At 41.2% G+C, this 26,354-nt stretch overlaps 1 protein-coding gene across 2 annotated transcripts in view; it reads right to left on the minus strand.

Moving 5' to 3' along the window:
- KATNBL1 (katanin regulatory subunit B1 like 1) overlaps window positions 1-18,901 on the minus strand; it is a 31,056-nt gene extending 12,155 nt beyond the window's left edge. Inside the window, exons 1-4 of one of the 2 annotated variants that reach the window (XM_054972086.1) lie at window positions 18,718-18,901; window positions 8,276-8,406; window positions 4,267-4,307; window positions 3,531-3,810 (exon numbers count right to left, since the gene is read on the minus strand). In XM_054972086.1, coding sequence (XP_054828061.1) covers window positions 3,531-3,810; window positions 4,267-4,307; window positions 8,276-8,392 — 438 coding nt within the window. In that variant the 5' untranslated portion in view covers window positions 8,393-8,406; window positions 18,718-18,901. Of the gene's footprint in view, window positions 1-3,530; window positions 3,811-4,266; window positions 4,308-8,275; window positions 8,407-18,298; window positions 18,321-18,717 lie in introns of those variants that run through there. The other variant, XM_054972087.1, reaches the window with a different exon arrangement.
- Between the last annotated feature and the right edge of the window lie 7,453 nt (window positions 18,902-26,354).

The following is a 26,354-nucleotide window of genomic DNA, read 5'->3' on the forward strand; positions in this document are numbered from 1 at the left end:
CATTATCTGATGTATTACTCAAATTACTCATTATTACCTGTATTACTCAACCAGTGCTTCATGCTATAACCTGATGTCATATTGCCATGCCATAACTGCTTTGCTTTCACAGGCTTGCTTTGCGTTCACAGACTTTCACAGCAGCTGCAGGTGTTTTATCAAAGGACAAGGCATCTGACGCTCACTCTCATGAATACTGTGGCTGCTTCCACACACATTGGATAATGCACTTTCAGTGCTCTTCAGTGATCATTTGGAACTGGATTTTTGTGTGTGAAACAAAAGATCCACTTCTAAAGGATCACTAAAGTGCATTGAAAGTGCATTATCCAGCGTGCGTGGAGACGGCCTGTGTCTCAACTTTGATCTCCTGCTTTCTCATTGTCTAGACTTGATAACTGAAATATGCGAGAAGTTCTTAGGAATGGTTCCTGCCAAAAGTATAATGGCTGGTGGGAGGAGGGGAGAGGAGTGATTGTATTTAAGTAGAATGATTTTCTCTTGTATTGTTATTCCTGTCAACCTGATCTTTAATGCTTAGGAGCCTACCTTGCTTCTGAGTAATCCTATGGACGTACCTATGGAAATAATTTGATTCCTGAATAAAACCTTCTAACCAAGAGCCTGGATTCTTGCTGTGATGGTACAGGGGTCTATCTGCCATAGCCTGTCATCCATAGCCTGACACCCCCTTCCCCCCACAAATTCACTGCAAGCAGTGGGGTGGGGCTTGGCACAATGCCCATGTGTGTCTGGCAGGGGGAAGGGGTGCCATGGAGGGCTGTCATTGTCCGACAGGACTGCTAGGGTCTAATAAGCCAGGCACAGGGACAGCTGCATGGGGAGGCGAGATTGATGCGGGGGGGGGGGGGATGCAGAGTGAAATCCTGGGAACTCTAGGACCCCTCCCCGCAAGGCCAGGCCACTCTCCCCCCTTTGCTGTTTGTGGAGGCAGGGATGGACTTCAGAAATCTGGGGATGACGACCCACAGAGCCATTTCTCTGGACCTGCAGGCTATCATTCCACTCTGGGGGCATTCATCCTGGGACTGGAGCCTGGCTCTCAAGATCCACCCCATGTTCTCCTTACATCTTTTTGATGCAGTGATGTGTTTTACTGGAGCTGCTACAAGACGATGGGTATTTGTGGCTTCCATCACATCCAATAGGCCTTCCAGCCTCTCCCATCCTTTTCAATGGTCATTCCTTTCACAACCTGCCCCTGCTCATCTCTATGGAACTGCCTCTCAGAGACTTGGGGGTCTGATCCTGAATGCCAGGGGTAGCAGGTGTGACCCTCACAGCATCCCACTGCCTCTCTGGTCTTACTTTTCATGGAGATAGTGCATGTTTCTTGGAGTGGCAGCAGCGGGCAGCTTGCAAGTAAGTGGTGCTTCAGCCTGGCTCTTGTCAGAGATGGAAACTGGACGTGCAAAGTGCAAATAAATAACATGCAATGAATACAATAAATATAGTTAATACAATTCAGTTGTCCAAGTCATATGCAGACCATATGCACATTACAAACAGATTATGCATCACCTTCAACTGGTCGCATCCTGCAGAGCACAATAACCTTGTGAAGAAAAATGAGGGGGGGGGGAACCCAGATGGGCCACTGGCTAACCCAAAAAACAGGAGAAATCAATTTCATTATTAAGTCCCCCTGGTGCAAGGCTCCGAAGCCTTCGGTTGAAGGTGATGCACAATCTGTTTGTAATGTGCATATGGTATGTAGCCCTTTAAGATCAGCCTAATGTTATAATGTTTATTGTGTTAAACCATGTGGGATTCCCCCCCCTCCTAATTTCTGTATAGGTACGCTGCTATGTATGAGGTGAATAGCTGGATGTGACGCTGTAATAGAATAAATGTTTATTGTAATTTGCAATGTTTGCACTGTACATATAGGGTCTGAGCCCTTTAAGATCAGCTGGATGTAATTACGTGGACTATGCCAAATTAGGCCCATTAACCTAGTTGTAATGATGTATTTAGAGTCCCTTATCTGCTGTATGAGTCTTGTCCATTCACCCATGTCCGTCATTCATTTGGAAATGTAATAGGTCTTGAGCAGTCACGTTGGAGTGGATTGGCAACCTGTGAGTACATGATGCCTACGAATGTTCGTTGGCACTTCAATGGATTAATTAAGGTTTGACTTATATATTAATTTTTTTCAGTCCAGTTGTACTTGTGCCCAAGAAGTATGTTTCATACGAAACGGGAATTGTATAAGATGCCTGCATAATCCCGTCGGCACCTGCGGATTTTACATCACATTGGACTTGAGCCACCACCATAAGACTGCCTTGTGACTTCCTCTTTAGTATATCCCCATTGTGGGTCTGTTTCGGACATTTATATTATGACTTGGACAACTGAATTGTATTAACTATATTTATTGTATTCATTGCATGTTATTTATTTGCACTTTGCACGTTTGCACTATTGAAACATCTATATAAAAGTCAGCATTAATTGCATATTTCCGGACTTGTTGCTTTTACTCCTCACTATCCAGTTTTCACCCCTTGTTTGGCTTAGAGATGGAAACTGGGCAAGTGGGTGGGCAGGCACCCTGTCTGCACCTTCAGTATGACTCCCCCCCACCTCCACGGGGCAGGACTCCTCTCAAGGCAGGCACCTCTGTTGAGGTGTGATGAGCCTGATTGCAGGGGTCTTTCTGCCCTGTGCATCTACTTTCTGCAGGGCGGGGGAGTAGCACTGGCAGCTGGCGACGGGAAACACAGCCCGGCCACGCCATTCTCTGCCACTTATGGCCGCCCTACAATTAGTAGTTTTGGCTGGCATTGCCAGGATGACTCTGGAGATTTCCCACCATGCTGGGCTTGGCTGCCAGCACAGCTCTCCCACCAGAGTCCTTAGGGAGTGGACTGGTGGTGTAACAGTTATGGTGGCATGCAGACACCAGTGGTCTGGTGGGCCTCAGGATTGCATTGCCCATGTGAAATGGCCACTAGAAACCAGGTCCAAGGGAGACAGGAATTGGCTTGTACTAAACTGTACTAGCTCTTGTGTCATTATTTGCTAGCACCTAAGTCTGAAGTACCCTATTCTACTCTTTCCAACATTAGGCATTCAAAGGATAAAGAATTTCAAGAAGCTAGGGGTTGATTTTAAATATAAATACATGTGAAGAAATATCTTTGAATGAATAGCTACCTAAAACAGAGGTGTCTGCCCCACAAAGCTAAACATCTGAGACACTAACAAGAGTGCTGTTAAGGCAACAAGAAGCAAGGCCTGATGCTGCATACATCCACCCAAATGCAGCTGTTTGAGGATGCCTACTCCAAGGTCTCTGATGGAATGACCAGAGAAGTTAAAAAGTTTACTCACAGGCTTTTTCAAATGTTTGTACCTTATGCCAAGTGCCCTTGTACCTTATGTCCTTTTAATTTTGTCTTCAAACACAGCCCTGTTCGCCCAACACAGACTACTAACGGACACTTGCAGCATTTTTCTTTAAGAAAAAAACAAGCATCACATAATAAAGTTTAACATACCTCTGAAAAAAATCCACTATACTTTGACGAAGGACTTTCTGCCTGAGAGCGTCCAGACTCACTAGAGTTCAGTAAGAATGTACGGCCATCAGCAGGCAGTTTTGCTGGCAGATTACCTGCACATGCCAGTTCATTTTCCTTATTTGCCATGTCACGGCCCTTGACTTTAGGGAGCTGTTTCTTTTTGAAACAAGGCTTTGGAGAATAATAGAGAACTTTTCTTTTGCAGTAGACTGCTCTGAAGAGAGGGTGGGGGCTGGTCACAGTTTGTCCAACTGTTCTGCAACAACAAGACATTTAAGTTATTAATAGGGCAAAATATCATGTATACCACATGCATATGCAACGTTTTATAGCTTCTGGCTCTTTGCAGTAATATTTCCTTGAAATATTTCTTAGTTTATTTGTTGTATATTGATTTTAACTTTTAGTTCTATTGCTATCTACAGCTTTAATTATCTTTGAAATCAGTCTTGTTTTGTTTGGCAGACTATAAATGCTGTAAATGATTAAATAACATTTTATTTTCCAAAACATCATGTTGTCATGCTTCTAGAACTTCTTTAATAGAAGGAAGACTGGACCAACAATTCAATTATACAAAAAAAATGCCCATCAATTATACTGGTAGAAGAGCCAGGACTTGGGCCTGTTTTCCCCCCAACCCTTTCTAAATTTGAACCTTGGAGGTTTACAGTAGAATTTTTTCCCCAGGATTTACAAAAGCAGTTCTTACCTGCTTGTGCAAGAAGCCAAATGTTTTGCAGATTTCTTACCCTAGAAATAAAACATATGTTACAGAGACTGAAGGAAAAAAGCTGCTACAAACTCCTTAGTTTACAGTAAGTACACAGTGTCTTTTCATCTTGTTTCAAGTGTTGTACAATTGGTACTGGGGGGAAATCCTTTTTTGTTGTTTTGAAGGAACAAAACCACCAATGGCAGCCCTGACATTTAGCTGAAGGGCAGGATATTGTGACATCCTTGCCGAGAGGTGTGATTATGACATCAACGGCATGAGATAACTGACACTATAGTAGTATATTCTTCTTGACTATAAAAAAAGAAACTTACCTGGTTCTCACAGCACCCACATTGCCATGCCTCAGACAACCATGTGCTGATCGCTTAGAAAAAGGTAACATGTTTAGTTTCTCCTTGAAAATCATCTCTTTAGGACACTGTAATGTTTCTTTAGTTTTCTGCCCTTTTGATATTAATATAATTCTAGTGAAACAGCTGAGAACTTAAAATGTTCACTTTATATCCCAACTCATCATCTAGATTCCTTACACCGCAATTAAAGGCATCCATGAACTGAAGCTCCTACTTCACCAGTCATCATAAAATAAATAATGAACGATGAAAATTTAGGGATACAGTGGGGGGGAAGAAATACTGTTATTCCACAAAAACATCAATTCTATTTTACCATGAAGTTTAGTTATTAGATGACTGGTGAAAATGCAGACATATTATACAAATCAATTAAAACAAGTGGGGGACCAAAAAGACTTGCAAGGGGAATCTCATTTCCCCTCCTCCACAATTTCTTTCCCCTTACTCTCCACTTTTCCTGCGTCATCCTCTCCTTCCCACCCACCAACCAACAAACCTACCTTTATCTGTCCCCGTCTTCAATTTTACCTCTCTCAGCCAGCAGCCTCTACTTGAGAAAACTATGGCCCATTTGTGCACTGTCAGCTGCCATGCTGTACCCAATGGGCACACTGGGGAACTTACAAAGACTTTCCCCCTCTGTACCTTTATCCCAGACTTCTTCTGCTTTTCCTGCTCCTGGCAAATCCCATATCCTCATTTTTCTTTTTCCTTCTCCCCACCTACCAACCTACCTTTTATCTGCCCCTCATCTTCATCCATATTTATTAGTTAACTTACAACCACACCTTTCTCCACAATAGGTCAAATAGCCCAGTTTGGTCTGAGCTCATAAGGACTTGGAAGCTAAGCAGGACTGGCCATGATCAGTACTTGGAGGGGAGACCAGCAAGGAGGAAGGGGTCGCTACACAAAGGAAGGCAACGGCAACCACCTTTATTCATCTCCTGCCTATAACACCCCATGATTGGAGTCACCATGAGTTAGTTGTGACTCAATGGAAGATTCTTTTTCTTTTCTTCTCCACAATGGGGATCCAAAGCAGTTTAAAACTACTCCATTTTATCCTCAAAACAATCCTGTGAAGTAGATTAGATTGAGAAGGTCACCCAGCAAGATTCTACAGGAGAGTGGATTCAAACCTGGGTCTTCCAGATCCTAGCCTGAAACCTCAACAACTACACCAAAATGGCTTTCATGGGTGGGGGGTGGGCTGCTGTTGAACAATAGCAAGCTGCCAGGTCTGGGTGAGTCAAGCAAATCAGGTAATAGGCCTGGCACCAATCAGTCTCTATCAAAGGGCTAAACAGCCCTGGTAAGGGCCCTGCCCGCTTCCTGTGAGAAGCTCAGGGTAGCATATGTGGTTCTTTCCTCATAAAGAGCCTGTGAGATAGGGCAGGTTGACAGAGACTATGGAAGGCCCAAAACTGCCCTAGAGCCTTATTGTTGAATGGTCCCCTCATTCATAGTGGATTCTTTTAACCATTATGGCTACACTGATTCAGCAGTCATTTTAATACGTTATTAAAATCAGTGTGAGCTTTATGTGCCCAGTACCTGTTTTTTATTTACAGCTTTTGCTAAATATAGCAATATTGCTTAAAAGTTTTGTATGTAATTATAGCTGGATATATTTTAGTCTTCAGTCTGAGTAGAACTATTTGCCATGAGGGTTGGTAGGGAATTAGTATGTGCAATTTTGAAACCTTTGGGCCTCATTACATAGAAGCCACTGTATCACAAAGAACACAACCACTGCCTCTAATTATGGAGGCAGTTATATGGATGATTTCACCTTTATGTAAACTCTTGCCTTGTCTGAGGATATCCTAGATCTGCTGCTTTTGTTGTTGGCACATGAGCCAGCCACTGTATTATTATTTATAGTGATGATGACAGATCAGTGAAGAATATACTTGGGTTGTCTATTAGTTACAGAAAATGACAGCTAAATCTGTCTTGGAATTTTTCTAGAAACAGTAATCCTATATACTATGGTACTGGACAACAGGATATCTGGGATTATTGCTAGTCTCAGAGTTGTAAACATTCACTTTTTGTTCTGACCTAACATGAAGGAATAGAAACCTGAGACCATTTTTTAAAACCATCTACTGTGTAGGTTGGTGTGATAGGCCGTATGGCACCATCAACTGCTCCATCATAAAACCTCTCATCTTCCTATTCAAACAGTGACAGAAATATCAATATATTAAATTCTCAATGTGGCCAAATCTGTGGATGTATAAAACCAGAGACTGGAGCTATGAACAGATTATTCAGATCTTTCTACATACCTGAAAAAGTGCCAGGCTTGTAGAAAAACCTGAAATAAAAAACGAACCGTTGGGGTTAAAACTCTTGAAAATAACAGAAGCAGCACCTGTAGCCCTCAGTAGCTTTTGCTAGTCAACCACAACAGTATTGTTAGCAGCGAGACCCCTCCTTCCACTGAGGGGCAGATATAAAACCATAAACACCCTTCCTCAAATACACTGCCTGGCCTAAAATGAAATAAAATGAATGCCAGCCAGGTAAGAGCCTGAAAAAATATTTTAGAAAGAGTCAGAGTGGTATAATTTACAACAATGGGTCTTCCAAGAAGCTCTTGACTAATCTCATCCATCACTTCCCCTCACCCATTTATCCTAATTAAGCAACACCTAACACTATTCACCAGGCCTGGTAGCTTTTCCCATTCGGCACTCAAAGGATCATCAAGCATTACCTCCAGAAAAGCCATCAAGTTATTGTTTTGGGGGCAAAAACATCAGCTTGCACCAGGGAGCATCTTGCCCTATATCTGGAATCCCTAGCCACCAGCGAGTGAGTGATCTGGGACCTGAACATGCACCCCCAAGTCCATCTGGGCCTTCTTGTCTTCTCTCCATGAAATGCTGGTCATTTCACTGCTGCTTCCATGGACCTCCAACTTTAAGACTAGTAATTACAGCCTTCTCCAAAACTGCTTTCTCCCCTCTCCGCCCTGATTTCCTTTTAGTTAGTCTCGTATGTGTTCTGTGTGTGATTGTATGTTTGTTCTTTTATTTCATTTAAATAAAAACCTTTCCGGCTGAATATTTGGCTGGTTTATTTTTAGAGTTCTCTTTAGGGAAAAATCCCTGTAAACACTGGTGAAGAATCCCAGTTACCCCCTCTCATTTTGTCTCCTATAAGCTAATTTCCCCCAACTAATCAGAAGACTACCTATTTGGGTAACAGTATCATACTGGATACTGCGTACTTTTTTGCAAGTCCAGGTGGTAAGTCACAAATACTTTGAATCAACAGCAGAACAAGATTGATGTCTTTGATATTCAGATTGATGTACAACCTAAAATACAAATTATACATTCTAGATCAAAGTCTGGACTGTATAATAAAACATGGTGTAATGGTTACAGTGTTGGGCTAGGATTTGGGGGACCAAGGTCCGAATTCCTGCTCTGTCATGGAAGTTTGCTGGGTGACCTAGCCATACACTCTCAAGCGTAACATACTTCATAGGGTTGCTGTGAGGATAAAACATAGGAGAGAAGAACAATGTAAGTTGCTTTGGATCCCCGTTGGGGAGTAAGTTAGCATATAAATGAAGTAAATAAATAAAAGCACCTAAATAAACTTACCTCCTTCATGTTCTCATTAATGAAACGAGAGCTCCTTTTTCTAGGGAGATCAACAGGATGATGGTCTTCAAGACACAATAGGTTTTGTTTTCTAACATTTTGGGCTTCAGATGCCATAATCTTCAAAATCCCTGTTTCCAAGACAAATAAAAGTTAACACATACTTTTAAACATTGACATTTTTGAAAGTCTTTAAGATTTGCCATTATCTACTAAAACCATGATTTATCATTAGCATATTGGCAGAAATCCAGAGAAGCACCATAACTAGAAGTGTACAAAAATGCACACCCATTATTTGTTGGCAATTCAATGCCCTTGGGATACTTCGCCCAATATGAAAATGAGTTTCCCTACCAGTGATTCAGTCCCATGTAAAAATCTCAAGTTTCTCCATTTTCTAGATTTCAGTAGAAATTTTTATTTGAAAATTTCTATCATACATTTCTACTCAACAAGGATACTCTGGATAGTTTACAAAGCAAATAGAAAACTAAAAAACAAATATTAACATGCTCTCTACTTTCTAACATAAAATCCATAGATAAGTTTTGCCAGCAATTAATAGTCTGAGGCTTCTTGGCAATTAAAGTTAGTTGTGTCATTAGCATCACATTTAAACAGACGAGTTAAGCCATGTCAAATATGAGCTTGATTGCTTTCAATGAATTAGCAATGACTATACTTTAGGTAAAACTTACTAATTTTATGCAACAATGTAATTATAAAAATTCCCCCAACAAAAATGTAACAGGAAATTTGCGGTTATATTATTCATGGAATGCTTTTCTACCCTCTGTCATTGGTTTCTACAAAATAACTTTAAGCTCCCCTCACTTCCATTCAGAAAATGGGAAGGCAGGAATCCAGGCCAAATCAACAATATCATTGTCCAACCACAATACCGACAAAAGTACAAACTAATCTAGAATGCAGGCTCTGCAGTCTCACTATATATGTTCAACAATAACAGCGACCTATGTGCTGACTATATCCAGGTCAGATTATTGTAACATGCTTTATGTGGGACTGCCTTTAAAAATGGTCTGGTACTTCAGCTCATCCAAAATGCAGGGGCCAGGCTATTATCAGGGGCAGGATACAGGGATCAAATCACCCCAGTACTGAAAGGTCTGCATTGGTTGCCCATTTCTTTCCAAGCACAATTCAAATGGCCAGTTCTTTCCTAGCGATGGCTTGGGGGTAAGGATTCCTGAAGGACTGCCTCCTGCCATATTGTCCAGCTCACCAGTTAAGGTCTGCCTAACAAGCCCTGTTGCTTTCTGTGCCTATGCCTTTAGAGGTGAGGTGGGTGGCAACCACAGGCAGAGCTTCTTTAGTAATGGCACTTGGGTTATGGAATGCCCTTTTTCACTTGAGGCTTGCCCAGTGCCCATGTTGCTTTTTTTTAGGTGCCTGGCCCAAACGTTTCTGTTCACTCATGCTTTTCATTAACCATTTGATCTTTTAATATTTTAGTCTTGAAAATTTATTTTAAGCTGTCAGTGATCTGTTTTTATGGTCTATGTTTGTAATGCTGGATTTTAATAACTTGTTTTAATTATTTTTCTTTGTATGCTGCCTTGGAGAGGTGATACAAAAAATTTCTAAACAAACATCACAATGCTATATAGCCTATCATTTTGGAATGGCATATTAAGTGTGTACTTAACTTCCCAATTATATTCAGTTAAAAGAACCAACTGAATATTTTATTACCCTTCCATTTTTAAACAATACCACATTCATGGAATTATTTACAAGTTCATCTATTTTAGTGAAGACAACTGCATCTTGAGCCTTAAGTACTTCCAAGATGTTTCACCAATTTTGCTGTCTCTTACATCTTCAATGTATATTAAGGGTGCACTTAGCAATCGTCAATAGTTAGGCATCCTAAGAGTGTACAATGAATGAAATCTCATTATTCCAGTGTAATGGCTGTGCATTTTATATTCTAAAGCAAGTAAAATTATAAACCCTTGATCCTTTGTTTATAAAACTATTGCTGCAATTTGCTCCCCTATCAAGGAAATGTAACTATAACTATTTTATAGGTTGGATACAGCTACTTTTTCTGCTGTTGGAAAAAGTGAAGAGGGGTTCTCTTATGACCCCAAGAGGGCTATACAGAGAATCATGAGACCTGCATGAACAAAGTCATGTAGGACAGGGACTGCAGTAAGGAGGGGAAATATGGTTGGATTCAGCGATCTCTCCCCCTCAATCTCACCTATGCTTCAAGGCTGATTTCAAGTTTGCATCTGATATTAGAGTCTCCCTGCATTCATTTTTAAATATTAACATGTTTTGCCACAAATTTCTGATAAAATTTCACATTCTATTGTTAACAGTGATTGTCAGGATATAGCAAGCTTCATATGATACCATTATACAAGGGGTAACCAAAAATGATATAAAACTGCTCAATCTGCCACTACTAGGACAAAAGTACTAGGCATCTTATTTAACAAATTAAAAGTTGTCTAGTCAAGCTATTTAGCTCAGCTGAAATCATCAGGTATTACATGACTGAAGAGCCTCATGACCATCTTAAATTAGCTCTCTGGGATACAACCCTAAAACCACTTACTTGTTTACAGTTGGCACAAGTAGCAAACACAATGTAGAAAAAAAGCATTTTTAAAGTCCCATGGAGCCTGACTGGGCGAGGGACAACGGCACAGGGGAATGGGATCCTCCCTGTGTTGTCTTCTCAAGCAAAAATGGCGGGGGGGGGGGGAGTAATTTGCCTATCCTTGGGAGCTGTAGCTGCTCAGTGATTGCAAGGGAAGCAAGCCAGGTATAGGTTCCCTGGACCCAACTCATCAAAAAATGTAATGTGTCATTTGGCCCTTACATAAATTGCATATACACATCACAAATGATAAAGAACAAGTTACCAAATTCTCACATGACCCTTCTCTTGTGTACCAAGACAAAGGACTTCCTAGTTTGCATCAAACATGTTATTAAAGGGCTAGAGTTAGATGTCACAACATTGCAGTTTGTACCAACCAGAAAGTTTACAAACTTGTGACACAAGGATAGGAGGAAGGGAGAGTGAGGATTTATTCTTATCGAAGAAAGTCAAAATACATGATGTATTAATATAGCCATAGTGAAAATCACATTTGCCTTAATAACTTTTAAAAAGCACCAGTGTGGTGTAGTCATTAGTGTTGGTCTGAGAAACCCAGGTTCAAATTGCCACTTTGCTATGGTAACTCAATGGGTGATCTTGGGCCAGTCAAACACACTCAGTCTAGCTTACCTCACCGGGTTGTTGTGATGATAAAATAGAGCATAAAATAAGGTAAGCCACTTTTGGTCCCCACTGGGTGAAAAGATGAGGTATAAACCAAGCAACTAACTAACTAAAAAGTGATATGCAATTCTTCCACAACAGCATGGTACAGCCACCATAACGCCATCCAATTGCCTTGCCAGTGTCCACCTCTGACACTTCAATCTGGCTGCAGGCCTATCTATGGGGTGAAGATGGCTTTAAATGCTCTGGTGGATGATCTGCTACAAATGGATGAAGGGAAAGCATCACTCCTGATCTTGCTTGATTTATCTGAGACTTTTGATACCGCTGAACATGTGATCTCATTAAGATGCTTACAGCTGAAGATGGGCGTATGAAGATTGGTTTCTGAATGATTTCAGACTCTAACATAGCATAAACAGAGGACAATTATGAATGATACTGAATAAGATGAGTGGAATTTGTCATGTGGGATCCCACAAGGATCAGGATTACCCCTAATGCTCTTCAATATTTTTGTCTAGCTGCTTAATAGGATCAAGAGATTTAGAAATGTGGTCCCTATGTTGATGACACGCAACTCTGAATTTCTTTAGAAAAGCCACCAGAAGATGTTGTCCCCCTCCTGGGTTGTTGTTTTGAGATGCCGATTAGGTGGCTGAGAAGCAACAGGCTAAGACTGAACTGAGATAAGATGGATGTTATGCTGGATGGCAAAGGGTATGCTCTAGGACTGTGCATCCCACTTGGGATGGACTTGGATTGGTTCAGGCAATCCTCAGTAAAGGGTGCAGGGACATTCCTTGATCCAGCTATGCTGACTGAAAAAATTAGTACAGTGGCAAAGAATGCCTTTTCCATCTGTATCTAGCACAGTCTGGACTCAACTGACCTGACCACACTGATCCATTGTAACTTCAGGGTTATACTACTGTATCGTGCTCTGCGTAGGCTGCCCTTGAAAGTCAACTAATGCAAACTGCAGAGACTGGCCAATTTGATCAACTTTGTTCTGGAGCATCCAGTTTGTTTCCAGGCCTGATTCAATGTGGTAGTGTTTACCTTTAAAGCCCTCAACATCCTGAGACCAAGATACTTGCAAGACCTCCTTTCCCTAAATCAACCCTGGCATCAACTGTACTCTACTTAGCAGTTCTTACTAAATATACCTTCATATAGGTCCTTAGAAACAGCTACAGCTTGGGCACGATAAGCTATTTCAAGGATGGCTACATCACAGTAGAAAAATGCACTGAAGGAGGTCATGATCTTCTTCTTTACAAGAACTAAGAAGTTAATGCAAGACAGAACATTTTAAATGCATATCTGGTATGACTCTCTGCCCATATTCCTTCATAGGAAAGTTTATTTTTATCTCTTGTTAAGAAACAGTGAACCTCCTCGAGTCCTTAACAGGAACCAGTATGATGGGCCTTTAAAAATAAATAATATACATGACAACTGGGTTTATTAATAGGGAAGAACCACAAGTGGTGGCTATGCATCTTTATGATACTTCAGAGGAAACTGATTATCTTAGGTCTTGACAAATTTTCTTCAGCTGTATGAGCCATCCCAAAAATTTTTATTTTTCCACCTTTAAGGTTTTATATTTTAATGACCATACTTTCTCATTACTGCTACCACAAAACTTAATCCTAAACTCTTCAAAGTTTCTTCTCATTTCTTTTAAAACGATAACAAATATGTTACAGCATATAGGGTAACCTTGGTTGTCTTTAAAACAAAAAGCTAACTTCTAGCCATCACCTTAAAAAGCTTTGCACTTCTGAGTGTCACCAAGGGGCACTTACAATAAATGACTGGTGAAAATACTAGGTGCCACAACAAAAATTCTAGGTGCCATGGTGCCCAGGATGTGTCAAGTCTGGATTATCTGCATCCGTTTTAATCTGGTTTCAAGGTTTCTTATCAGACAGGAGCTGCCTTGATCATCTTAGCTGATGCTCTTCATCAGAAAAAATAAAGTGAATACAAGTCTGGTTGATTATCCTGGACATCCCAGTAGCTTTGGATACTACTGATCAAAGTATCCTTCTGGATTGATTGGTGGGGATGGGTATTAGGGGAACTATGGTTCAATAACATTGGCTGAAATGTTAACAGCTATGGAAGTGAAATTCACAGCAGAATAAAGCTTCTGCAGTGGTCAGAGAACAGTGGAGAGGAAACAATGCCATAGAATCCAAGCCTACGTATTTACAAGCTGGCTTTACTTTCTTGCGAACACAAGGCCAACATATTACAGTTAAGTTTTTTTATAGAGAATATGTTAATTTTTACCCCATTATAGAGACTTGACCGAGAGGCAGACTTTTTTTTAAAGAAATGGATCCAACAAGATCAATTCTTACACACTTTCAGAAGTAATCTATCTTGAGAGAAAAGACTTCAGCAAACTATTCTGAAAACACTCCCTATAGAGCAGCTTGTTCCCTTAGACACTTTTTGTGTTCCGGCAGCTTCCTCTTTTCCTGTCATCAGGGATCTAAGGCCCTGTTTACTATTTTCTTTCCTGACTGGTAGAAGTATGCAGGTCCCCTGTGCTAACACCACACAGGAGGGAAGTTCAGGAGAATGACGGCAACTTTTGGAAAGTAGGTAAAAATAGTGGATCTTGCATAATGAAGCTTTATACATTCTAGTTTTTTTCCCCCCACCCAGACTACAAAGTGGGTGTATGTGTGTTTAAACATGTAACCTCCACCTGCAGTCTGAAGATATGTCGTCCAAAACCATGTGAAGCTACGGATCACATGAAGACAGTATTTCTCAACCTTATCAGCAGCTTCCAGTATGGACAATGTCTCAAGTTTGACTATTTAGCAAGCTGCCTTAGAGGGTAAAACAGAAGTGCTATCTGGAAACGGCTTTGCAGAAGACATTTATAGACTAAAAACTAGTCCTGAAATAAGAAGGGAAAACAGTAAAAATTTAAAGGACTGGAAGCAGATGGAAACAGTAATATTCTATGTGCATTTCCGATTCGTCCAACCAAATATAAGATCTATGTGACGGAGAAATTATGGCTATATTGATATTTTCAACAGAGGTTTTTATTCTGTGGTAAGTACTTTCTAAAAAACCTTCATCAACAAGCTCAGTGTGCCATCATGGATCAAAAGACCTTCAACAGACTAATAAAGAAAGGAATGATGAAATTTTATTACCCTCTTACCATAAAAACAACAAATCCTCTGTGCTGTGATACACTGAGAATTAGTTCTAGTAATTGAATTTAAACTATTAAATTGAACAATCTCTGCACACTCCAAGTAGAGAACCCAAGAATGTTGTGAAAAATAATTTAAAGTGAGTGATGTTCCTACCGTGTCTGAAGAAAACTGGAATGCACTGCTTCTCTCAGACCAGTGCTGTTGCGAGGATAAAGTGATGAAACCTAGGCCCGACCCCCCCACCCCTCCCCCATGTACACTGCCCAGAGCTCCTTGGAGATGTGAGGAAGTACCAGCATAAAACAGAGTATTAGGATTAACACATAACAGTAGGACAATACCTTTATTAAGACCAATTAAGAGTTCACTCCCTATGGTTGCTTCTGGATTTTTAAAAGCAGATCACCATACCTACCTGTACTTTCTTTATAAATTAGGGTTAAAATAATCCTGGATCCATACACTCCTGGAGAGAATGCAATATTGCAAACTGTAATTTTTAGTTTGGGTAACTGGTAAGACTCAGAAGACATAGCTGTACTACAGCAATGTGAAACAGATTCAACCAAGCCAGCTGTAAAATAAACTGGTTATAATTTGTCCCTCAATCTTTTAAAACTATGTTAGAATATTTTAGCACCTGACATTCAGTCAGCCTTGCAAATAAAGTGCTAGAGGGCAACTACTTAACCTCTGCTCCACTCACTTACCTTATTACATACATACAACCCACCCACCCACCCCCAATACTCCGCGTGCATTTTCAGGTCCTCTTCTTCCTTTTGTTCCAAATTCCCACTTTTCCAGAAATCATCCACTATTAACCTTTTTTTTTGTACAGTGCCACTATTTAGCTTGCACACAACCTCCATTATCTAGTTTTAAAAGGTAAAGGTAGTCCCCTGCGCAAGCACCGAGTCATTACTGACCCATGGGGGACATTGCATCACGGCGTTTTCTTGGCAGACTTTTCAAGGGGTGGTTTGCCATTTAAGGATGCAATATTAAGCACACTTCTCAGGGATTTAATTTTACCCTACCTGTCCTCCAAGTAGTTCAGGGCGGCATATATGAGTCCATTCTTCCTCAATTTTAGCATCACAACAACCTGTGAACTAGGTTAGGCTGACAGACTGTGACTGATCCAAGATCATATAGGGAGGTTCACTAGTGAAGCTTAAACTGCTATACTGCATTGGATACATAAAATTAGGCTATACGACCACAAAGGTGGAAGAATGCAGAACCTTCCAGAAAATATTTCCCAACAAAACAGGGTCTTGGAATCAATGAGTAAGGCTTTCCCTTTCTCCCCAGTTAGAGTTCACAGGCAGTTCAAGTAAAACTTGTTCCAAGAATACCATTTGCTTGGATGACTTATTTATTGCAGCCTTAGGAATCAATAGAGAGCTTGGAGAGATACGGCCAACCATACATGATACCTCAATCTGCACCTTACCAGTTGATAATACCTTACCTGAGTGGGGATGGGCCCTAGAGGAGATAAACGGCTAATTACATGAGGGAGCACTTTTGGCCACTTTGTAGGAGACTACTGTGAGACATCTCCTTCAATAACCTTTCTTGGAGTCAGATGGCTGTGATAACTATTATCAGCTCCGTTTTGGACAAGGTACTTAAAGCTTATGGTGGCTGCTCTGTTTAGGTCCTGTTGGAAGACTCTAATCATCTAGATGTATTTAAACCTGGCTTGTGGCTCAGTTGGCCATGAAACAGACTCGGTAGCCCCAAAGGGGCTTGAACGACTGGGGGAATGTCCTAGATCTCTCAGAAGCTTTCAGTAGTATCAACCATGATATTCTTCTGGTTTATTTGTCTGGATCAGGGCACATGTTTCCAAACCTACAAAACAAATAGCTCCCAGAAGGTGGTTCTGAAAGACTACTGTGCGATGCCACGGTTCTTTTGCAAGTGTTCTACTTAGAGACAATATTTTTAGTATCTAAGTGAACCCACAAGGTAAAGTGTCATAAATACAGTGATGCCAAGATACTCTCATTTTCTCTCATTTTCTGTCCAGGTCAGGAGAATAAAGCTGATGAGGTGAATAGGTATTTGTAGCTGCCAATCAATTAGAAAAGGAATTCACTGTAGATAAGATGGCAATTTTGCTGCTCAACGGTTCAATTCAAGGGGACTGTATTTGCCATACACTGGATAACATTGCCCTGCTTCTTATTAATAGTAAGTTGCATTCTAGGAACACAGCCAACACTGTCCCTTATTCTGAACACTCAGGTAGCCTATTTTGCATGAAAGGTCTTTCATTGGCTTATACCAGTATAGCAGTTATAGTCTTTGCCCAGCTACATTTGAACTATAGGGCTGCCCTTGAAAATTGTTCAGAAACTTCAGCAGATTCAGAATATAATATTATTATTAAATTGATCAAGCTGTTTCCACCATATTACTCCAGTACTAAATGATCTCCAGTGGCTAACAGAGTATCTCAGGCACAAGTCAAGGGGTTCGTTTTGACTTATAGTCAGAAGCTGTCTTTGGGAGTTGGATTATCTCCTCTCTTTAGAAGGCCAAACCAGGATTCGTCCAACTGCCCACCTGGCAACTGTTACTCTCCGCAGACCAGCTGGGGTTACTGACAAACCTACAGTCAAGCATAACTAGACCACAAGGGAATCCCACAGAACTCAGAACCCCAAACACTTAAAATTAGGATGTGATGGAATACTCCAACTGACCAGCTTCATTCACACCCTCTAACATGATGTATGGGATGGTGGACCTCAATGAACAAGGTAGCTCTCATAAGGCTTCCCGTTTGTCAAGAACCTATGCCTACATATCAGAACTTGCATAAGTCTCTTATAGCTCTATTTTGGTTGCATTTAAGTAAAATAATGAAAAATCCTAAATTTTAAAAGATGAATAGAATTTCAAAGATGAACAGAATTTCAAAGATGAACAGAACATCAAATGCTACTTCTAAACATACCATTACTTCATAGGTTATGCTTTAATTATTAATACCAATCTTTTCCTGTGCTTTAAATGGCTCCACCTCATTTAACATTTACTGAACTAACAGGAACTTGGAATCTACTGAAGATGCCCAGTTTAGCTATTATTCGGTTTTACAGACCCACCTCCTCTTAAAAATTATCTAGTCATTTCTTCAAAAAAAAACCCCAAGTAAGCAAGCATTTTGCTTTTTGTATTTGTAACAGCACCCAATAAATATAAGTCAGTAAACAACCTGTTAAACATTTAACTTTCCTTACAGAGATGAGGCATTCAGAAACACCACAAACCACAAAGAGGGGAGGTCCCCCTCTACACATACTACTACCGATGTTTTCATTCCCTGTTAAGATAGGAGGGGGGAGGGGGAGAGAGACTCACCCCAAACAAGACAACGACTACCAGGCTTTTTCTGTATGATCCCATAATTCTGAGCAACACTGTTTAAGTAGAAACTTTTCTAAGATAATTCCTTATTAAAACATTTCGTGTTAATGCGTTTTTTCCAGACGCACAGAAAAAGAGCTTATTAAGAAAAAGTACCGTCCAACATACTTCAGCATCTCAAGAGTGTTTTAATCCTTGGGGTGGTGCGTTTGATTTAAAGTTGTACTATTTTCACAGAGAGTACTCGCTGGGGATACCATCCTGTTCCGACACAGGTGCAGCCTTCCCAGCAAGTACTAGACAGGTAGAGACTAGCCAACTCCATCCCCGCCCATGAGAACTCCTCCCAACAGGAACAGCAAGCAGTGCGGGCCCCCACACCCAGGGACGCCTCAGGAAAGAGAAGGAACCGCAGGGCAAGGAAGAGCCCCCCCCTTTCCTTTCCCTCCCCAACTAGCGACTCAAGCAGAATCTGACTCCAGTTTGTACAGGCGAAGAGTTTGGGGGAAAACAACACCACGGGAATGGGGAGGCCTAGCCACCAGACAACAAGTGGAAAAAAGCCCCGCGGCCCGGCGCTCGCTCACCTGCTGCCGCTCATGGTCCAGCGCCGCTACCGTGCCTGCTGCTGGCCCGGCCTCAAATGCAAGCGGCCGGATTGGGCGGCGGTGGAGTCCTAGCGCCGGGGCCCACTCAGCATAGCCAGCGCCATTCAAACTCCGCCGCGCTGCATGCCGGGACTGGAGAGCCCGGCGAGCGGGTGCGGCACGGGGGCGCGCTCTCGTTCTTCCCGCCCTCGCCTCCTCCTCTCCAAGCGCCCGCGCGTGCACCCGATGGCCCCAGTCTCCGCCCCTGAGGCTCGCCCGCCGCCGGCAAGAAAGCGCGGCGTGTGTGAGCGGGGGTCTTCGTCAGGTCCACCTTCCTGCCGAACTCGCAGCGGCGAAGGGGGAATCACCCTTTCCTAGCAAGCCGGTGTCTCGCTCTCCGGGACTGCGGGAAGTTCTGGAGGGAGCGAGGAACAGAGTCGGAAACGGGAGGGTGCGAGTGTTTGGCAATCCTGAAGCCAGACTAGCTCGTAATTACCTCGGTCAGCCAGTCCGCCTCATTCTCCTCTCAGCCTGCTCCTCAGCCATGTCTCCATTCTCGTAATACCTCAGGTCTTCCTGTAATACTATGTCCTCTTTTGTAGTTTATCTCACGGGCAAACGATCGTCATGTAAATTTTCGCATCCAGTTGCTTTAAGTACTCAAGTATTCATAGGAACTGAGTCCATTTCAACCATCGCAGGCGTATTAAACTGAATATCTCGGAAACAGCTGCTTCGGTTTCCTTTAAATCCTTTTCCTGTGAACTTACTACCACGCGGTCACCTCAGGTGCACGACCTCTTTGTCTATGCAAAGGGCCCGTCCCTGTTTCCACTCTATTGGCTTTAATAAAAACTGGCTGCCAAATGTCACATCACTTCATCCCCCCCCCTCCTAATTAGTCATCCTAATGCTGTTGCACGAACTCGGAATGTGCACTTTAGGTAAATGGGTACGGGATTACAGCATTCTACTCTTAAGATTTTATAGACATTTTTGGAAGCAGGCTAATCATTCATGAAATGAGATGATTTATTGAAGTGAGGTACTGTGTTCTAAAACGTGACAATCTTGTGTTGTTGCAAAAGCACTTGACCTGTAAGGTAATATATATTATCATATTTCTAAGCAGTGTCATAAGATGATTAAGAAGCTGTGTCAAGTAATTTGCAAACTGTAAACATCCTGAATGATAGGTTAAATTCAAAGTATTTCTACTTCCTTGTTAAGCATGCCAAGGTACAAAAATTTGCTACCTTAAGGGTGCTTTTGTCAAAATGATCAACAAGGAGAAAAGTATAAAAATTGTCAGATCTTCCTGAATACTTGGATATGATTGGGGCAATATATATTATCAATTTCCTTTTAAAATGAACGGTACAAAAGGGCACGTTTGATTGTTTCAGCTAGGACTGCTGCCAGTTCCCTGGTGGGAGTCCCAGCCTCCACTTTCTGCCACCACGCTCCCAGCATGGTGTGATGATGTCACTTCTGGGAGTGATGTCATTGTGCAGGCCACAGGAGTGCTCTCACGCTTTGCACTGAGAGGATTTCGCCCCAAACAACACTCCCATGGCCTGCACAATGATGTTACTTGCAGAAGTAAAATAGAAAAGTGTCCAGTAGCACCTTTAAGACTAACTAACTTTATTGTAGCATAAGCTTTTGAGAGCCACCATTCTCTTTGTCAGATGCATCTGATGAAGAGAGCTGTGGCTCTCGAAAGCTTATGCTACAATAAAGTTGGTTAGTCTTAAAGGTGCTACTGGACTGTTTGCTATTTTGCTACTGCAGACTAACATGGCTAACTCCTCTGGATCTACTTGCAGAAGTGACATTATCATGTTGGCACTGATAGCTTGCTTACTAAAGGTGACTGCCGGTTCCCCCCTCTCATCGGGAAGGTAAAGAGAACTGGCAATCCTTGCCTGATTGACAACGACAGATTTCCTGGGAGTATGTAGTATATGAATATCTCCCTTCAAGAAGGGCTGATGGTAATACATTAGTGGACCAAGGTAAAAGGCTCTGTGGTATTTAGGGAATTCTAATGAATTGAAGTAGTCTGCCAGGGCAAAAATTTTGCCACAATTCCCAACTGCGTGAACAGATTGGACCTGTGCTCTCAACTTGAAGGGCTGTATTCCATGTTTATTTGATTATTCCTCTATCTCCTAAGAACCTAAGATACTGTAGGGATGCAAGGATAAAACCATAAAGTTGTAATTTCTCCTTAACAGCTCTCACCCACCCTGAGCAATAATTATCTAGGAGGATTAATGAGATTAATCCAGGGGGGTGAAGGTTATTCTGAGCCACAGACATATTGCTTGAAACCAGCCTTATACTTCAGATGGAAGGAAACCCAACTCTACTCTGAGAAAGGTGTTGGGCACACAGCATGAAACCCCAAATATTAAGTGTTAAATATAGAAGTGAGACAAAAAGTTACCTCCCAATCAAAACTGCAGAACTGAGCAGTTCATATCCTCTGGTCAGAATAACAGCCATGACTGTACTGTTTCTTCATTTTGTGGAGGTCTTGAATCCTGTTACTACCTTATGTTGCAGTGCAGTTAAAGACTATAGTCCCTATCAGCCTATCCCATTTATTTCTGAATAAATGTGCTTAAAATTATGCATCACATACCATCATGCCGGAACTGTCATCCCTGTATAAGTATATGTGTCAAATCTGATAATGATGCCTATGATACTTTAATGGAGGGATAGCCAAATTTTCTGTTCTAGGAGGAAAGTTATTGCATACCCTAGGCATTGTCCCAGGGACTAGAGGTGTAACTTTATCACACAATATAACTTCTCTCTATGTATTCAGGGTTAATAGCAATGTGAGCATCACTTAGCAGAAGGAACTTCATCATTATGGAGAGTATGGATAGTTCATTACATATAAAGCACAAAGGGAAATGCATTATTAAAATGTCAATCAAACAACTTTTTAAGCAATCATAAAACAGTTTTACTCAAAATTAAGTCCCATTTTATTCACTGGTGCTTACTCCCAGGAATGTTCTTAGGATTGCACTGTTTGGAAATCAACTTTAGTTTACTGATATGTGAAGTTTTAGACAGAGCTTTATGTCTAATATTTGTAGTAATTTCAAAAGAGTAGGTGTGTTAGTCTGTAGTAGCAAAGTAAAACAAATCAAGCAGCATCTTTAAGAGAAACAAAGTTTATTTCTGCACATGCTTTCATACTTGGAATCTGGGTAAATATCAATAATATGAAATTCATTTAAGGGTCAGACTTTTACAAGGGAAAGAAGGACCAAACACACACGTATCACACAGTACTTTCAAAGTCCCCTCCATTTCAAATTGGTTTGCCATGTAGCATGGGAGAGATTCTCTTTGACAAAGAGCCCAAAGCCTCGTTGATCATACAGAACTAGTGGCACAGTTATCAGGATTCCAGCCCTTGTGTTTAAATTGCAAGATGGTACTTTTAAACTAGAAAGGGCAGTTCAATAACAGAACAAGTTAAAAAGGCTGTAGAATCTTCCTTGGAGATTTCTAAATGACTTGAACTATATGACCCACAATGGCCCCTTCACCTATATTTTTTTCATTCTGTCTCAGTGCTGATAAAACCCACATGCTTTGCTGGAAGGTATCTCATATCACTATTATATATTCCCTTTTGTCACTAGTTGCTTTCAGCTACAAACGTAAACTAAGAAATAACATCAAGTACTCTGTGTTTCTGATATATCATGAGTAATTTTATTTGAAATGCAATTTACTGTTTATAATAGACGATGGTTCTTCTACAGTAGGAATAACACGTGCATCAGAAATTTGCAAGCATTCATTTTAGCAGAAAAGAGCACATGACCTTGCATTTGGTTCTCAGGATAGTAGAACTGGTTTGTTTAGTCAAGGCTGACTCTATAATTAATACATTTTTGCTAATTTGAAAATCAGATGCTTCAGGTACTTCAAGAAAGTGTTGAGAAGCTTTTTAAGATTTCAGTTGGGAACAGTTTTGTAATTTCTGCTTTACTCTTGATTAAATATCTCTCTTATCTCAGTTGGTTAAACATTAAACTGCAATATTTCCATGTAATATTTACAAATATACACATACTCTGCTAAACGTGAAACTTGCTTGGCTCCCATTGGTTCTTTAAGTGTGACCAACTCCAGCAGCCTGTGCAGGTGCAAGATTGAACTGTGAATTAGATGTTGACAGATTTAGGGATAAACTAGGTTAATTACCATTTAGGGCCTCATAATATGAGAAGTTTCTAAGAAAAAAATGTATGTCTTGGCCTTGATAGATACCCCAAATGGAGGATTTCATATTTATGTTTTCAGCATCATTTTAATGGAAATAATAATAAATTTCATTTTGTGGCTCAGTGGTAGATAGGGTTGCCAGGCTGCAGCCAACAACATGTGGGAAGATTTAAGGGACGGGGATTGGTGTGTTGGTTTTCACTGTAAGTGATGTCACGGGATGCTCTATTTTAACATAGAGTTTTTGCAAATCCTAGATTATCCTGTGACATCAATTCTGGTTTTCACAGGAGGTGATGCCAATGCACCACTGCGATGCCAGCATACACCCTGGTTTTCCACGTACCATGAGTAAAATACCAGGTTGGTGGGAGACCTGTATCAGGAGACCTGGCAACCTTAGTGGTAGAGCATCCTCTTTGCATGAAGAAGATTCCAGTTTCAATCTTCAGCATCTCCACTAAAAACAATAATAATAGGTGAAGAATCTCTACTTAAAACCCTGGAGTGCTACTGCCAGTCAGACTAAACAGTACTGACTTTTATGGACCAATGGTCTGATAAAGCCCTACTCTTAGTCTGGCCTTGGTTGTAGTTGAAATTCTTCTGAGTTTGTTTTGATTAACTGTATCATTGTGTGAGTGGAGCTTTTCCTTGTTAGGTACAAAATGAAAATGTTCAAATACTAAACCATTACCAAAAAAATCTATTTTTCCTTATCTCATTGCCCTTTTTGTCATACAACTATAAATGATATAGATAATTCTTGCTGTGATGCTTTAACTGATCGTAAAAAATGTAAAACATAACACAGGAAATAGAATACCTTTTCCTAGAGCAGTTTGTGCTAGACTACAAAAACTCCTTTGTCCAGTCAAATTACAGCTAGTCCAACTGCATAAATCACCCACTTTTAATGTCCTGGCATGTATTTGTAACCCCAGTTTCTTCCACCAGTCACAGTCGAGGGAAGAAAGTACATGACCTACCTGGTTATAGGAAGTTGGGGTGAAAAGGAGGAAGTGGTGCCTCTACTCCATTGGCCTCTGTTGCTCCTAAACAAAGGGAGGATTACAAGTAAGCAAAATAAAAGAAAATACAATTTCAAAGCTACTGCCCAGATCCTATAATCACCATTTACCATTCACAAATACAAATCAAAACACTGTAGCTGATCCATCTAGTACAGCATCCTTTCCCACACAATGGCCAACCAGCTATGCAGCAACCTACTCATGTTGCCCCTCCCCAATTGGTCAGAAGTAGAAATGGGCACAAACCAGAAAAAAAGGAACCATGTGGTTTGTGGTTCATCAAATTTCACGAACCACGAACTTTCACGAACCTGCCCCCGGTTCACGAACTGGTTTGTTTGGTTCGTGAAAATGTCACATCCAGGACAGAAAATCATCACTTCTGGGTCAGCAGAAAGTTACCGGGTCTGCAGGAAGTCCATCACCTGTTGCCTAGGAAACTGATTGATCGGCACCAGGCTGTCTGCAGTGACAAACCAAAAAACAAACCAAATGAACCAGCCTAAAGTTCGAGGCGGTTCATCAGAAATGGGATCTGATGAACCTCTAGTTTATGAACCATGAACCGGCCTGGTTCATCATGAATTTTGGTTCGTATTTTGGTTCATGCCCATCTCTAGTCAGAAGTACACAGCCTCTCTGTGTATGGAGGTTCCATTAAGCCATCCTGCTGACTGCCATTGATGGACCCATCATCCATGAATATGAGCCAAGCTACAAGTGACGCCTTACACAGGTTGGACACTTGTCCGCTTCCCTCAAGTTTTGATGAGAAATGTAGGTGTCCTGGTTTTACAGCTTGGCTCTCCATTACAGCTGCAAGACCAGATCGCCTACATTTCCCATCAAAACTTGAGGGAAGCTGACAAGTGTCCAACCTGTGTAAAGCATCACTTGTAGCTTGGCTCTATATTTAATCTTCTTGTAAAAGCAGCTAAGCAAGTACACTTTGTTACAATTTGTGGGGCAGTGAGTCCCATAATTTTGTGATGGAATACTTTTTGACTATCCTGAATCTTTTAACTTTACTGAGTATCGAAGTGTTTGGGGAGGAAAAGCTCTCTATTAATAACAACAACAAAAACAACATTCAATGTATATATCGCCCTTTGGGACAACTTAACACACACTCAGAGCAGTTTACAAAGTGTGCTATTATCCCCACAACAACAAACACCCTGTGAGGTGGGTGGGGCTGAGAGAGCTCCGGAGAGCTGTGACTGACCAAAGTCACCCAGCTGGCTTCAAGCAGGGACTCCAGATTAGAGTCCCACTGCTCTTAATCACTACACCAAGTACATTTGTATCCTGCCCTTCCTCCAGGGAGTTCAGGGTGGTGTGCATTGTTCTTCTCTTATTCATGGTATCCTCACAACAACCCAATGGCAGGCTGAGAGAGAATGACTGGCTCAAAGACGCCCAGTAAGCTTCATGACTGAGCTGGGATTTGCCCAGATCCTATTCTGACACTCGAACCACTACACCACACTGGCTCTCTCTTCATCTACTTTTGCCACACTACATGTAATTTTATAACTTTCTAATGCCCCCTCTGAATTCTCTTTATCTCTTTATTATTACAGCACTTAGCCAGTACGTTAACCATAAAATTTAAGTGCACATTTTACAACCATTTGAAACATGAAGCATATAAGTATATACAATTTAAAAACATAATTTCCTAATATCTATCCCCCCTCTGAATTATTTTTCTTCCATAATGAAAAGTGCCAAATACATTAGTTTTTCCTTTTAGGGAATGTGCTCTAACTCCTTGATTACTTGGGTTGATCTGGGAACTTACCCTGTATACAGGGCACATGCTCTACCACTGAACTCTCTCCCCTCTATTTTAAATCACATCTGCAATCCAGCCCCAAATGGTGATCCTGACCCTCTCCTCTTCTTCATGGAAGAGACTAAGTCTATACTGTCTCTCTTTGCTTCTGCTAGTACTCATTCCTTGTTCCTCTCAATTTGAAGCTTACAAAAAAAACACGCTTACGAACAGGGGCTTGTCTTTTTTTTTAAAAAAAAACTTACTTTGCTCTATAAAGTGCCACTGCTTCATTATTAATAACCATCAATTGATAATAAAATGTATCCTTTCCTCACTCTTTTGTCTCAGCCATCTGCCTAGTCTCCATTCTAGGTAAGGTTCATGTAATTTCAATGTTCTGTACAGCATTTAGCTGGGAAAGCTGGGAAATTAGAGCACCTGCTTTGGATGCAGAACATCCCAGCTTCAGTCGCTGGCTTCTCCAGTTACAAGGATCAGAGACTAAGTGATATGAAAGACCTCTAAGCAGAGATTGTGGTGATTCGCTACCAATCAGAGTA

Source organism: Eublepharis macularius, chromosome 2 (assembly GCF_028583425.1).
Source record: "Eublepharis macularius isolate TG4126 chromosome 2, MPM_Emac_v1.0, whole genome shotgun sequence".
NCBI lineage: Eukaryota > Metazoa > Chordata > Lepidosauria > Squamata > Eublepharidae > Eublepharis > Eublepharis macularius.